At 66.7% G+C, this 13,611-nt stretch overlaps 6 protein-coding genes across 6 annotated transcripts; 1 reads left to right on the forward strand and 5 right to left on the reverse strand.

Annotated features, from left to right (window-relative positions):
• Positions 1-247: 247 nt before the first annotated feature.
• RHOBADRAFT_45437 (uncharacterized protein) lies at positions 248-1,234 on the reverse strand (the record flags this gene model as incomplete). The annotated part of the gene is made up of 6 exons (XM_018414609.1): positions 248-294; positions 373-447; positions 515-547; positions 622-672; positions 751-895; positions 980-1,234. The coding sequence occupies 6 exons, from the start codon at positions 1,232-1,234 to the stop codon at positions 248-250; spliced, it is 606 nt and encodes a 201-aa protein (XP_018269523.1).
• Positions 1,235-1,371: 137 nt separating this feature from the next.
• On the reverse strand, positions 1,372-3,608 carry RHOBADRAFT_54695 (uncharacterized protein). The gene is made up of 7 exons (XM_018417453.1): positions 3,419-3,608; positions 3,067-3,308; positions 2,847-2,992; positions 2,337-2,772; positions 2,100-2,190; positions 1,771-2,004; positions 1,372-1,685 (listed from the first exon to the last, which is right to left on the reverse strand). Coding segments are annotated over exons 1-7 (1,416 nt in total). The 5' UTR covers positions 3,420-3,608; the 3' UTR covers positions 1,372-1,419.
• An 82-nt stretch (positions 3,609-3,690) lies between these two features.
• RHOBADRAFT_54696 (uncharacterized protein) lies at positions 3,691-4,997 on the forward strand (the record flags this gene model as incomplete). The annotated part of the gene is made up of 5 exons (XM_018417454.1): positions 3,691-3,861; positions 3,921-3,985; positions 4,052-4,201; positions 4,282-4,725; positions 4,794-4,997. The coding sequence occupies exons 1-5, from the start codon at positions 3,708-3,710 to the stop codon at positions 4,995-4,997; spliced, it is 1,017 nt and encodes a 338-aa protein (XP_018269525.1). The 5' UTR covers positions 3,691-3,707.
• Positions 4,998-5,049: 52 nt separating this feature from the next.
• On the reverse strand, positions 5,050-7,003 carry RHOBADRAFT_54697 (uncharacterized protein; the record flags this gene model as incomplete). The annotated part of the gene is made up of 10 exons (XM_018417455.1): positions 5,050-5,406; positions 5,533-5,580; positions 5,651-5,777; positions 5,846-5,935; positions 5,998-6,050; positions 6,109-6,185; positions 6,243-6,318; positions 6,380-6,626; positions 6,708-6,838; positions 6,916-7,003. 10 exons carry the CDS (start codon positions 7,001-7,003, stop codon positions 5,102-5,104), a joined length of 1,242 nt encoding a protein of 413 aa, XP_018269526.1. The 3' UTR covers positions 5,050-5,101.
• Positions 7,004-7,237: 234 nt separating this feature from the next.
• On the reverse strand, positions 7,238-9,521 carry RHOBADRAFT_54698 (uncharacterized protein; the record flags this gene model as incomplete). The annotated part of the gene is made up of 8 exons (XM_018417456.1): positions 7,238-7,486; positions 7,651-7,802; positions 7,876-8,159; positions 8,227-8,366; positions 8,468-8,735; positions 8,803-8,952; positions 9,007-9,263; positions 9,332-9,521. The coding sequence occupies 8 exons, from the start codon at positions 9,519-9,521 to the stop codon at positions 7,326-7,328; spliced, it is 1,602 nt and encodes a 533-aa protein (XP_018269527.1). The 3' UTR covers positions 7,238-7,325.
• Positions 9,522-9,918: 397 nt separating this feature from the next.
• RHOBADRAFT_54699 (uncharacterized protein) lies at positions 9,919-12,883 on the reverse strand (the record flags this gene model as incomplete). The annotated part of the gene is made up of 7 exons (XM_018417457.1): positions 9,919-10,186; positions 10,268-10,330; positions 10,404-10,540; positions 10,604-11,596; positions 11,656-12,249; positions 12,319-12,625; positions 12,716-12,883. The coding sequence occupies 7 exons, from the start codon at positions 12,881-12,883 to the stop codon at positions 9,959-9,961; spliced, it is 2,490 nt and encodes an 829-aa protein (XP_018269528.1). The 3' UTR covers positions 9,919-9,958.
• Between the last annotated feature and the right edge of the window lie 728 nt (positions 12,884-13,611).

The raw sequence follows: 13,611 nt of genomic DNA on the forward strand, positions 1-13,611 counted from the left end.
CTCGCGACAGCTCTCTTCCTCTTTGCTGTCAAGCGGACCATCGCTGCCGGGAGAAAGAGAGCCGACCGCAGGAAGCGGTGGTCGACCTTCCCAAACGCACGGACCCGCTCGTGCTCGTCGCTCGAACGGCAGACCTCTCGCTCTCGCAGCTTCTGACTCGGCACTCGGGCTCTGAGGCTGTCGCTCTCGCAGCTCTCTGACGTCCGTCTTGAGCTCCCGTACGAGAGAACAACGGCTCCTTTGCAGCTCAGCCAAAGATGCCGCCAATGTGTTTGATTGCGTCGCCGGCTCCATCTGCGCCACGAACGCATCGAAGGTGAGCAGGACATCCTCGAGAGAGGCCCGAGCCGAAGTAGATGACGAGCGACGCACCTTTGACCGCATTGGCGGCCGTCTCTGCTGCGCCTGCAACGGCTGCAGTCGCCGTCGCTTGCGCCCCGACGACAGCTGCGGGCTAGACAACGTCAGTGACCTGCTCGCGACGGTCGAGGGCGAGGAAAGAGAGAATGCGCACCTTCTGTCGCCGTCTCGAAAGCGCCGACGACCTCTGCGCACGACGACGAAACGAAATTAGTCCACTTGCTGCGACGGCGCGACCGACAACGAGCGACGGGGACGCACTCTCAGTCACCTCGCCGACGACGCTCATGACCTTCTGCGTGAGGTCGACCGCTGCGCGCAACAGACGTCGTCAAATCCCGTACAGATGGGTGCGGCACGAGGCTTGAGCGAGCGAAAGAGGGGACGCACGTGTCGTCACGGTCGGGAAGATCATAAAGTCGTGCGCGTCGTCGTACAGCTCGGTGCCCCATTTCCAGGCGACAAACCCTCCCGCCGCGACAAGGAGGACGAGAAAGACGAGCGTGATCGTCGTCTTGGTCTTCTTCGAGAGGTGCTGCGAGGGTGCATGAGGGCTCGACAGAGTCAGCGGTTCTCTACTTCGAGCTACGCGACGGTAGAGAGGGAGAGGGAGACGCACTGGTTTGCCGCCACCGTCGTCGTCGTCGCTGCCGCTCCCTGACCCGTCGTCCGACCCCCCACGGCGCTTCTTGCCCCGGCTGCGCATGACCCACTGGATGTCGCTCCTCGTCGCACCGACGACACGAGGCGGGTAGCTCGTCGGCACGAGGAGCGGCGCAGGCAAGTCCGAGTCGCTGCTCGACGAGAGGCTCGAGCTGGAGCTTGAGCGGCGGTGCGCGAGCACTGCGGTGCGGCGGCGAGGTGCCGAGGACATGCCGACTGAGCGAGCAGCGCAGCAGGTAGAACGAGAGAAGCAGGAGCTGATCCTGGAGCGAGCAAGGTGCGGACGAGAGCTTGAACCGTGCCGGACGAGCGCTCGAGCCCCTCTCGAGCCTCCCGGTCGCCGTGTCTCGCATTATCCTCGTGCTGCTCCTCGTTGCACGCACAAGCCCGCAGCATCTACCTCCCTCGCTCCTCCTCCTCGTCCTCGACGAGCACGACGACAGCGGCGACCCACCCGTCGGCGCCGGGCATGCACGCGCCGAGCCAGCCGATCTCGGCGTCGAGCGGGACATAGACGCCCTGGATGAGGGCGTGGGCGAGAGGAAGAGGTGCGGGTGTCGGTGTGAAGGACAAGGACGAGGAAGAGGAGGAAGAAGTCGGGGGAGGAGGGAAGAGGAGGGGGAGGAGGGCCGAGAGGGCTTGATGCAGCGTGGTCGGGGTCCCTGTACCGGATCGCGTGCGACCATCAGTGCACGCTCTTGAGGCGGAAAGAGGAGCCCGAGAGGGAGTAGAACGCGAGCGACGCACCGTCCTGCTGCACCGGCTGCACAACGTCCTGCACGACGGGCGCGGCCTCGGGCAGGTACACCCGCAGCGGCACGGTCCTCACCGCGTTGCCGTCTGGCGCTCGACCGTCCGAGCTCGAGGTGGTGAACGAGGAGGGCGTCGGCGAGCGCGAGGCCGAGGTCGACGTGGAGGTCGAGGGGAGCGCCGGGAGCGGAACGAGCTTCGAGGCGACGTTCCAGTACTTGTCAAAGTCGTCTGCGGGCGTTGAGAGGGTGTCAGTCACCGAGTGCTTGTCAGAGAGTCGCGCGAGCGGAGGAAATAGTGGGAGAGGAAGAGAAAGTCGGACGTACTCTGAAGGACGCCCTCCCAGAGGTTGTCCTGCTGCTCCTTGCGCAGGTTGGTGACGCGCTTCGTGTTGCCGTAGCGGACGTAGTCGGCCTCCTGCGAGGGGACGAAGCACATGCGAGTCAATACGTGCTGGAACTCGTCGCACGAAGGCGAAGTGCTAGGAGCGGGTCGCATCGTGAGCGACGATGTGACCCCGCCACGAGAACGACGCTTCGATGGGACGAGAAAGCCGGACGCACCTTGACCATGGCCATGAAGCCTGCCCTCGCGTCCTCGACCCGGTTGCTGACGAGCAGCTGCTCGGCCGGCGGGTCTCTCAAGTGCAGCGTGACCCGCCACGGCGCGCCCGACGTCGCTCCCGCTCCCACACCTCCCTCGAGAAACACCGCCGAACGCGCCGACGAGGGCGTGCGAGGTCGAGGTGCGGCGGCCGAGGGTGGCGCTCGCAGCGTCGCGTGCGACGACGAGTCGCCGAGGGCCGCCGAGGACGAGGGGAACGAGAGGTCGGCTGCTGAGGGGGACGACAGGGGCGCAAAGACCGAGGCGAGCGAGTTGGGCAGGCTCGAGGGGTCGTGTGGCGTGGCGGACAGGGAGGGCGCTCGAGGTCGAGGAGGGAGGAGGGAAGGCTGGTGCGCGACATGGTGGTAGTCGTACAGGAGCCCGATCGGCCAGTGCCTGCGCGACAAGATCCGCTTCAGTCTCTCGTGCAGTGGCCAGAGGTCACTCGGAGCGAGAAGAGCGCCACGTACCACTTGAGCGGCGTGTCGTCGGCGTCGAACCACAGGTCGTCGGTGCGCAAGCTCGCCGCCGAGTTGTCGTCGAGGACGAGGTCGAGAAAGTACTTGCGGACCTGGGCGAGGACGAGCGGCAAGTAGGCGATGCGCGGTGCTTGTAGCTGCGTGGGCAAGCGAGAGAACGTGAGCGCTGTCCGGGAGGAAGAGGGGACGAAGGGAACGAGGCGGGACGCACGTAGTAGGCCTCGACGGCGCGGTCTGCTGCAGGCGGCAGCTCGCCCTGGGCGATGACGACCTCGATCGGGACAGACCCGGCAAAGACGAGCGAGCGGGTGGCGGCCGAGGCGAGCGCGTGTGCGGCCGTGTCAGCGGGCGAGGGCGAGTGGTGCGACGAGGTGCTCGGGGCGAACGATGAAGTCGAGGGCGTTTGCCGCATACAAGCGGATGCTGCCGACGAGCCGGATGGGACGCGCGACACTGTGTGCGGCCGACAGGGGGGCGCGAGAGGGAGCGAGGTGGGGGAGGGGGACAAGGTCGAGGTCAGTGGTCGCCTGGCTGCGGATTGAGACGGACGAAGCACGACGCACTGGTTCTGGTCCTTGTACACCCTGCTCGACGCACTCGGACAGTCCACGCGAGTCGGAGGACGGACGGCGAGGTCTTGCTGATGAGGACGAGTCGGCGAGTGTACCCGGTCGCGACGGGCACTGCTCGTCTCGCTGCTCGGCGTATGGGCGTGATAGAGGTACAGCAGGCAGAAGCAGGTGCCACGGAGAGCTCTGGCGGCGTGAGAGCCGAGTGAGGAGGAGCAACGACGACGACGACGACATGGTCTCGCTCCTCCTCCGCCCTCGCACCAGCTCAGACCAGTCTACGATGAGCGCACAGACGATCCGCAGCAGCTCGACCGCGACCTTGCTCGCCGACCTGCGCAAGCGCCGACTCGAACAGCGCCGCGACTTCCACCTCGTCCTCCTCACCGGACTCGAACTCGAACAGCGAGGACAGCTCAACGGAGGCTCCGACGACCGTGCGTTCCCTCTCACTCGAATCACTCAACCTGGCGTCCCTCACACCCGAGCCCCGCAGAGTGGGAGGCCGCCGAGCAGGTCGCAGTCGCCGCCGTCGAGGGAGGCAACGTCGACCTCGTCCAGGTGCGTACCCTTGCCCTTCCTTCTACTCTCCCTGCACGCAAAGTGACCCTTGCCACCGCCGTGCAGACCCTCGTCCTCCGCCTCGACAAGCACTACCGCGACTCGCAGCCCCACCGCGCCAACTACCTGCACGGCCTCGTCCTCGAGGTTCGCGGCGACCTCGACGGCGCGCGCAACTGCTACGAGCGCAATGTACAGGACGACGAGACCGACGTCGTGCGTCCTACCTTCTCCCTTCTCTCGGTCCCTGCGCCCCTTCCCGCCTCGCTCACCTTGGCGCTCTCCCTCGCCCGCAGCCCTCTCGGAAACGCCTCATTGCGCTCCACCTCTCGTCCCCTCTCGTCACCCTCCCCGATCCCCCAACAAAGGGCTCGCCCTCGGCGTCCGTGCCGGCCTCGGCCCAGCCGTACCTCGCGGCGTCGCTCCACCAGCAAAAGGGCATCTCGGTCCTCGTCCACTACCTCGACATCTACTACACCGACCTCGCCGGCTGGCTCTCGCTCGCGACCGCCTACGCCCAACTCGCCCTGTACGCTCAGGCGCTCGCCGCCCTCGCGCACGCCGTCGTCCTCGCGCCGAGCGACCCGTGGGTCAAGCTCAAGTTTGCCGAGACGGCCTACACCCAGGGCGACGTCGCGCTCGCGTGGAAAGAGTTCTTGCGCGTCGTCGAGATGAGCACTGAGGCGGGCGACAAGGAGCTCAAGGGCGCCGCGAGGAGGGCTGCCATGGGCGCAAAGCTCGTGCGTCTCTCTCTCTTGCGTTCTCGGCGTGTTTCCCGGCTCTGACTCTGTCACTCTCGCCGACACAGTGCCTTCCTCGACTGCGCACGCCCGAGAAGAGCAAGAAGGCGAGCAAGGACGCCGACGCCCTCCTCGCGCCGGCCAAACTCGACGAGATGGACCTCCTCCTGTCCAAGCTCCTCCTCGACGCGTACCACAAGACGGACGGCGCAGTCGGGGCGGGCGTCGTCGAGCGGTGGATCGGTGGCGGGGCCGAGGCGGGACCGCGATGAGGCGGAGCGGAGCGGGCTCGTTGTAGACTCGGGTTCGAGCGGGTCGAGTCGAGGCGCTGTAACTACTCGATGTTTTGCACTTCTTTCGCCCGTCTCGCCATCTTCTACAGCTCGTCGTGCCCCGCCTTGTCCGCCTGTATCTCGTGCCGCTCCTCCCTCTCGTCGTGCAGCACCCCGCCGCTCACAGCCGGCTCCCACTCGCTCCTGCCCCTCTCGCCCTTGCCCCTCGTGAGCATGCCGAGAAACTCCTGCACGAGGTCGGCCGCCGCCATGCCCGTCAACTCGGCGTTGGTGTCGTACGCGGGCGACACCTCGACGAGGTCGAGCCCGACGAGGTGGAGCGACGACAGGCCGCGCAGGATCGCCTTGAGCTCGCGCGTCGTCCAGCCGCCCGACTCGGGGGTGCCAGCTGCAAGGGAGAGCGAGTCGGCTTGTGTGCGCGAGAAGAAAGGCCGAGGCGAAAGTCTCGAGGGCGAGGGGGGGCGTGCGAGAGAGCGCTCGAGGGAGGGGGGCAGGGACGGAAAGGAGGACGCACTCGCAGGCGCCATGCTCGGGTCGATGACATCGATGTCGAGGCTCAAGTCTGCGCATCGTCCACTTTGTCAGTATCGGTCTCTGTACGACGAGGCGGAGGAGGAGGAATCGCGACGCACAGACCGGCGCATCGCCCACTCGCTCCTTGATGGCGCGCACGATGCCCGACGGCTTCATCTCGTCGATGTCGTCGGTCGTGAGCAGCTTGAAGCCGACGTCCGAGTCGTGCGTCAAGTCGTCAAAGTCCTGCTCGAGGGAGAGCGAGCGTCAGTCGAGCGCGAGGCGAGGCGAGGAAGGAGCAAGAGGGGGCTCACCGAGAGTCGGGTGCGGATGCCGGCGTGCATCGACGACGTGTTGCTGATCAAACCCTCGGTCGACGCCTTCCAAAAGACGGAGCCGTGCGTCTGGGTGAGGAGGAAAGCTTCAGACTGCGTCTCAAGGAACGAGATGAGGAAGGTGGACGCACGATCTTGCTCTGCTCAGTCCACGCACCGTTGTACAAGTTGCCATTCCAGGTATCTGTGGGTCCTGCATCGTGAGTGAACGCTGCAGAGAGGGCGAGAGAAAGGGGGCGCACCGAGATGAGCGTCGAAATGAAGGACGGCGACCGGGCCGTACACCTTGTGCAGCGCCCGCAAAGCCGGTAGCGCGATTCTGGGGGACGAGGGAGAGTCAGTCTCCGCTGCCGAGCCAGCGAGAAGGTCGACGCACGTGTGGTCGCCGCCGAGAGAGACGATGACCGGGTGCTCCTTGCCGTCGAGCGCGTGGGCCTGGGTGATGCCGTTCTCTGTGGACGAGAGGTAAGCCTCGCGAGTCGCAGATGGAGACCGAAAGGATCAGGGACGCACTCTGGGTGAACTCGGTGGCGACCTGGCGCGACAACAGGGTCGAGTAGGCCGTCTCCATCTGCTCGAGCGCGAGCCCCTGGTCGTACGGGCTCACGGGCACGTCGCCGCAGTCGACGATGTCGGCGCCGGCGAGAAGAGGGTTCATGTTCCACGGGATCGAGTAGGCGCGGTTCGAGGCATGGCGCCGGCTGCCCTGGCGAATCGCGTTCGGGCCGAAGCGGGCGCCGGGTCGGTACGAGACGCTCGTCTGCAGGCGTGAGCTGGTCAGCTTGCCCTTCCGAGAGTCCCTCCCTCCCTCTGATGACCAAGTGAGCACGACGGGACGTACGTCGAAGGGCAAGCCGAGGATGGCGATGTCGAACGGGGTCGAGGTGGGGTCGAGGCACCGGCTGTGCGGCAGGTGGGCGAACGTGACGATGCCCGAGAAGCTGAGGTCCATCGCGCTGCCATACTTGGCCTCTGTGGGTCCGTGCAGGCCCTCGCAGAGTCAGTAAGGGCTTCATCGCGCGCTTCGAGGTGGGGACGAGGAGACGCACCCCAGAGCTCTGACGCCGCCGTGGGAGAGTGCGCCGAGGCGATAGCGGCTAGCGATGCCGAGAAGGAGAGCAGTGCGAGCCTGAGCATGGCCGCTCGAGTGGTGTGGGCCGAGGGAGAGAGAGCGGGAGAATCGCCCCGACGGAGCCGACGGCGGCTCAGCTCGCCAGTCGTCAAGCGGTAATCGTACAGGGCAAGCGCAAGCCGCTGAATCTTTTCTCGACGCTCTGCAGAGGTGGCGCTAGAGCGCGCTTCGCCTGAGCGCGAGAGAGACGAGGCGCAGAGACTCGCTCGCCGGCTTTCGAACGAAGTCGCCCTCGACCGTCGCACACAGTCGCTCGGGCGTGGCTTTACAAGGACGAACAGATCTACACAGAGGAAAATCGAGAAAGAGAGAGCGAAAGGCGAAGCTTCACGCCTCGCCCGCCTTGTCCTGCAGGTGCGCCGACGCCGGGCCCTTGTACTTGTGGCGCACCTCGACGTACCAGCCGATCGTGCCGACCAGCACGGCCACGGCCAAGATTGCGCTCGTATAGTTCATCGACGACGAGGTGACCGGGTTAAAGTTGGGCACTGGCAACAGACCAAAGGGTCAGTTCGGGCACGGTCCCACTCGTGCACACCCGCCGCCAGTTGCTCGACGAGAGCCCGACAGCGACGCCGCCGCCGTGTCTGTCGAGCCTGAAGAAGCCGTCGAGCACGGCCTCATCCGTCGCTGAGCGAAAGAGAGGACTCACGACAGAAGAGGACGCAGATGAAGACGACGTAGAAGAGGGAGACGGCGTTGCAGACCTTGGCGACGCGGTCCGGCAGGCGCCAGTAGGCGATAGGCAAGAGGTCGCGACCACGGAAGAGAAGGAGGGCGATCGGGATGAAGTACGAGATGAGGCTGCGGAAACGAGCGAGGGGTCAGAGCGCCGCTCGCTTTGCGAAGACAGGCCGCTTCGAGGGACAGGACTCACTAGCCTTCCGACGTGAGCTGGAAGATGGCGAAGAAGATGGTGTTGGACCCGAGGTAGATGAGGAGGAGGCACGCCGGGATCGTGACCTGGAGGAGGAGCGCGTTGACGGGGACGTCGAGGCGCTTGTTGATGCGCTTGAACGCCCTCGAGCCGGGGAAGCCGTCGTCGCGCGCCATCGACCATACCGCGCGAGAGGACGCCATGACGATGCCGATGCAGGCGAACGTGAGGATGAGGAGGTTGATGGCGAACGCCGCCGTCGCGCCACGCAAGCCGAACGCGTCCTGCGGGTTGCCGAGCTCGTCAGGCTTCGTCGTACAGTACGCGACCAAGAAGAGAGAGGGAGCGCACCTGGAAGATCTTCAGTACGGGGACCGGCGCCGCCGTGACGGCCGAGATGTCCTGGATGCAGAACAGGAGGGCGAGGATCCAGCACAATCCGACGACGCCGACGAGAGCGGTCCCGGCGAGGACGGCGATAGGCGCGAGACCTGTGCGCGACGAGGCCGAGTCAGAAATGTGAGGAAGAGAATTTGAGAAGGTCGAGGAGGAGCTGGGGGGGAAGGGGTTGAGAAGGCCGACAGGGACGTACGAGCTGCGTCATGCGCCTCCTCGCACAGGTGCGCGCTCGCCTCGATGCCGCAGAACGTGAAGCCGGCCTGGATGAGGCCGAGGAGGAACACAAAGCCTTTGTTGCTCCACCCGGTCTCGTTGACGAAACCCTCGGTCGTAAAGACGAACGACGGCGACTGCTTGGCCGGGGCGCAAATGGCGAGGGCGACGACGGTAGCGATGACCGAGCTGATGTTGATGATCGCGAACGCCTTGGTCATCTGGTCGAGAACGCGCACGATGAAGAGCTGCAGGAGAAACAGGGCGAGGAAGGTCGGTGCGCGTCGGGACGAGGACGGTTAAAAGAGGACGTACGTTGATGACAAAGAAGAGGACGAGGCCTGCGATGCCGGTGAGGACGAGGTGGTACGCTTCTGCGACGTAGTCGGGCCGGTAGGCGGTGACGATGGCGAGGACGCCGTCGGCGAGGATGTAGGCTCCTGCGGCGATGAGGGCCCACCCGCCCTGCTCGAGCGTGTCAGTGACGCTCATTGCGGCGACAGGGAGACAGGAACGCACAGCGATGTTCATGTACGCCGTCCAGTACGAGAGGAACGGCGCCCACCGAGGCGGCGCGAGCTGGAACGCCCAGAGCGCTTGACCTGCGGCGTGCGGCCACGCCGAGCACATCTCGGCGAGAGACGCTGCGACGCAGAGAATGAGGACGCCGACGATCACCCAGCCGTACAGGAGGGCGGTCGCGCCGCCGGAAATGAGGGACGTCGAGAGAGAACCGCAAATCGCGGCGGTCGGCGCGACGTTGGCGAGGGTGAGGGCTGCGGGACGCTCCCTCGAGTCAATCCTCGTGCACTGTGAGCCTGAAAGGAAAGGCGAGGGGACGCACCGAGGAGAGCGCCGAGCCCCATCGAGACGCGAAGCTCCTGGCGGTGGCCCGTGAGCTCCTCCATCGTGCCCGCCACGCCGCCCACGGCGAGCACCTTGGCCCGCACGACAGGCTCCTTGCCCGAGTCGGCGCGAAACATGGACGGCGAGCGAGACTTGGTCGTCTTGAGGGACGGCGACGAGGTCGACATGGTGCGAGGTCGCAGGCGGACGCAGTTGGGTCGCCGAGCGAGGGGCAGGTCTTGCGAACCGAGGAAGGAGGAGCGAGAGATACTGCACCCAGCAGCTGGGCGCAGACGGGGCGACGAGCCAGCGTCGGCGGCTGCGCGCTATCGCGGCGGCAAAAGGCGAGCGTGTGGGGAAAGGGCGTCTGCCCGACGGCCGTGGAGGCGGTCGAGCGGCTCCGGTGCGAGCAGCCACAAAGCTCCGCTCGCCGCAGATGCGAGGTGGGCGTCGAGGAGAGGGGAAGAGAGGAGAGCGGCGCCCAACCTGCGTCCGCCCGTCAACTTCGAATTCGAAGCTGCTCGCGCGGAGAAGCCGGTTCGGTGACGAGCAGCCGCCTGGTCTCGCAGTTCCTCGTTCGACTCAGAGGCAGAGAGAGTGTATTCTGCAGCAGCTAGCAAGGCATCTACGCAAAGTTGAGCTCCCAGCCCCACTCGGCCAGGATCGAGTCGTGGTCGACAAAGACCCGGCCGTCGAGCGAGCGCCGCCACGCCTCGTCGAGGAGCGTCCGGCTGCGCTTCGTGTTGCCGAAGTACCCGAGCTGCTCCTGGTGGACGTCGAACATGCGCGTCGAGCGCTCGCGGTCGGTCGAGGCGGCGCGTGGCGAGCGAAGAGGGGTCGAGTTGAGGTGCATCTGCGGGCCCGAGCGCCGTCAGTACGAGGTCCAGATGCGCGGGACGAGCCCGGACACTGAAGGAGAGGAGCAAGGACGCACAAGGAAGAGGGGATAGTGCATCGAGGGCAGGCCCGGGAGCGATTCCTCGACGATGAGCTCCGTCTGCGGGCGTGCGAAAGACGAGGTCAGGACAGGGCGCGCGCATGAGGTCCGGCCGAGGGGAGAGGCGACGCACCAGGTTGAGCATCTTGCGGACGAGGAGCAGGACGGGCAGAGCTCGAGGCGGCTGCTCGAGGATCATCTCGCAGTAGAGGAGGGCGGCCAGGCGAAAGGTCTCGTGGAAGTAGCGGTGCGGCTCGAGGTCGGGTCGTCCTGTCGATGAACAAGGTTAGCGACGGAAGGAGAAAGAGCGAGACACGGTGAGAGGGGACGCACCGAGGAGGAAGCCGTCCATGCGCTCCTTCTCGCGCTCGAGCTCGCTCTTGATCGCGTCGACCCGGCTCAGGAACGCCTCGAGCTCGTCCTCGGCGAGCGCGGCGCCATCTCGACAGCTCGCCTGCCGCTTCTCCTTGGCCAGGTGCGTGATCGCGCCGAGGAGGTGGAAGACGGGCTCGCTGACGCCCATGAGCGTGTCGAGCGCCTCCTCCTCGTCGTCCTCGTCGTCCCGCCGCGCCTGCTCCTCGTCCGCCGCCGTCTCGCCGTCGCCCGATGCGCCCATCGTCGAGCTCGAGGGCTTGACGAGGCTCGCGTAGTCGACGAGGAGACCCTCCCTCGTCGACGACGACGACAGGACGTCGTGGTACAGGAGGTTCTTGAGCAGTTGCCGCGAGAGCGGCGTGCAGCACGCCCGAACGCCGCCGGCGAGCTCGACGACCTTGGCGGCGTCGCGCATGCGCACCCGCCACAGCTCGACGCTGCCGCTGCAGATGGCGGCCTGGACCTGCATGAGGCGCGCCGCGAGCATGGCCTCCCACGGCGGCTCGTCGTTGCCGGAATCGGCGCCGGCGCCGTCGCCGCGAGTTGACGCGTGCGCCTCGAGGGCGGGCAGCGCCTCGTTGAGGCCCGAATCGGCGAGGATGCCGAGCTGCTCGCTCAGGCGCGCCATGACCGGGTTGTCGCCCTCGCTCGACGACGACGGTGCGGCCGAGTCGGACCGCGACGCCGAGGAGGCGGCGGCGAGGTTGGCGGCGCTCCAGGCGCAGATGGCATGGAGGAGGTAAGGGTGCCGCTTGGCGAGGGGGACGAGCGAAAGGAAGAGGTTGGCGGATGCACGAGTCGACGAGGACGAGGTCGTCTTCTGCCCGCTCGTCGGCGATGTACTCGGTCGAGGTCGAGAGCGAGATGCTGAAGATGGCGAGGTGGTCGACGGCGAGGGGTTGGTGGAGGAGGAGGACGCGATCGAGACGAGGCGGGCGAGCGAGGTCGTGTCTGCGCTCGACGAATGTCAGGCGTCCGCTTTGCGAGGCAGAAACGAGAAGCAGACGCACAGTGCGACAGGAGGTAGGACTGCGTGAAGGCAAAGTCGGACGACGCGAGGAGCGACGCCGCCTGGCTGACGAGCGGGAGAGGCTGCTGGCCGACTCGCCGATCTGGCGAACGAGCGAGAGCCTGCTCTCGCCCGCTGTTGGGGACCAGAGGAAGGTCGCCGACGGCGGCGTGCGAGGCGGCGAGCTGGGTCGACGGGTCGGACAGGCTGAACGGGAGGTTGAGCCCGTCGAGCGTCGCGGCGGTCGAGGTCGAGGCGAACGGGTTGACGGACGGCGAGGGCGAGCGGAGGAGAGAGAAGAGGTCGAAGGGTGGGCTTGTCGATGTGCTCTGGGTGGCGAGGTCGAGGGACATGCCGGCGAGGTCGGGCGGAAGAGGGAGGCTCGGCTGGTGGAGGAACGGCTCGGTCGACGTCGGGAAGGATGTCGGCCAAACGAGCGGCCCGTCGGTGACGCTACCGCCCAGAGCGGCGTAGCCCGGGCCGAGCATGCTCGACCATGGCGAGGGTGCGGCATGAGGCGCGGCGGGGAAGGGGAGGGGAAGGGCGAGCGAGGCGGACGGGAGCGGCGTCAAGCCGGGGTCGGCGGGGTCGTAGCCTGTCGGCAGGGAGGATCAGGACGACGGTCTCCAGGCGCAAGAAGCCAGGAAAAAGAGGTCAGGCGCACCCGGGACAGGTTCGACCGCTGGGAGCGGCGTCGCAAAGCCCTCCGACCCCGGCGGCCACAGGAGCACGCCCTCGCTCGTCTGCGGCCAGCCCTCCTGTCCCACCGTCCCACCGTCCTGAAGCCCGTCGGACACGCTGAGCGGGCCTTGGGCACGCCCAGCCGCCGCCTCTCGCTCCCGCTCGCGCTCCTGCGCGCGCTCGATGCGCCTGCGACGCCGTTCGAGCGCGGCCTGCATCTTGTCCTCCCACTCGCACGTCAACACGAGACGCTCGCACGCCCCACAGGTCGGCTTCTCCTCGTCACAGAGCTGTTTCGGAGAGGTCGGGTCAGTTGAGAGATGAGGACCAGGAGGCGCTGGCAGCTCGTGGGAGAGAGGGAAAGCGGATGCGGGGCGCACCTTCTTGCGTTTGCGGCAGGGCAGGCACCCGTTGCGGGTCCGGCGACGCTTGACGCGCGAGCTGGTGCCGTCGCCGGTGTGGTCGGGAGGAGAGGCGGATGGGCCAGCGAGGAGAGGCTGCGCTGGCGACGAAGGGCCGGGCTGGCCGTCGGACAAGGTGATGTCCATCGAGTGCAGGCAAGCAGCTGTGCGGCCGGGTGCGTGGTCAAGAGCGAGAACATCTCGAGCTGCTCTCCCCACTTCGACAACGACCAACGCCGAGCTCGCAGCCGCATTCGTCTTTCTGGTTCTCTCTTTCGCGCGAGTCGCTCTCGCGTTATGCACCGGTCCACGATAGCGCGACCGACCGGCATCTTGTGCGAGGCTCGGGACTCTGTGACGGAAGAACGGCTCGGCGGTGCAAAAAACGAGACCTTGCTCGCGCTACATCGCTCCCACCGTCTGCTCCACGGCACCAGTACCTGCTCCTGCCGTCACCTGACCTGCTGCCACAGCGAAAAAGCCGGCCCGACGAAGTCCCGGTGTCGAAGGGAGGGAAGGAGGAGGGCCGCGGGCAATGCACGCGCCGCACAGCCAAACGACCGGGACTGCGCGCCCTGTATGGCCGTCCAGGTGACCGCGAAGGTTCTGCCGACGTCTCAGACGAGGTAAGGTGCTGTGAGCGAGGCGGCGAGAGGGAGCGGTGAGGGGTCGACGGCGACGACGGCACGGCGGGGGAAGGTGCGAGCGTGCTGGATGGGTAGCGGTGCAGTCGAGAGCACTTTCTGCCGCCCGCACGACTGCCCAGAGTGGGTGCGGCGGTCCAGCTGATGAGAGAGTCAACCTCGAGAGTGGTCGACCAGCTCTCGCTCTCTCGTGCACACTCTGACCGAGTTGCAGGCCACCAGCTCGTCCAG

The sequence above is a fragment of the Rhodotorula graminis genome (genome assembly GCF_001329695.1).
Source record: "Rhodotorula graminis WP1 unplaced genomic scaffold RHOBAscaffold_10, whole genome shotgun sequence".
NCBI lineage: Eukaryota > Fungi > Basidiomycota > Microbotryomycetes > Sporidiobolales > Sporidiobolaceae > Rhodotorula > Rhodotorula graminis.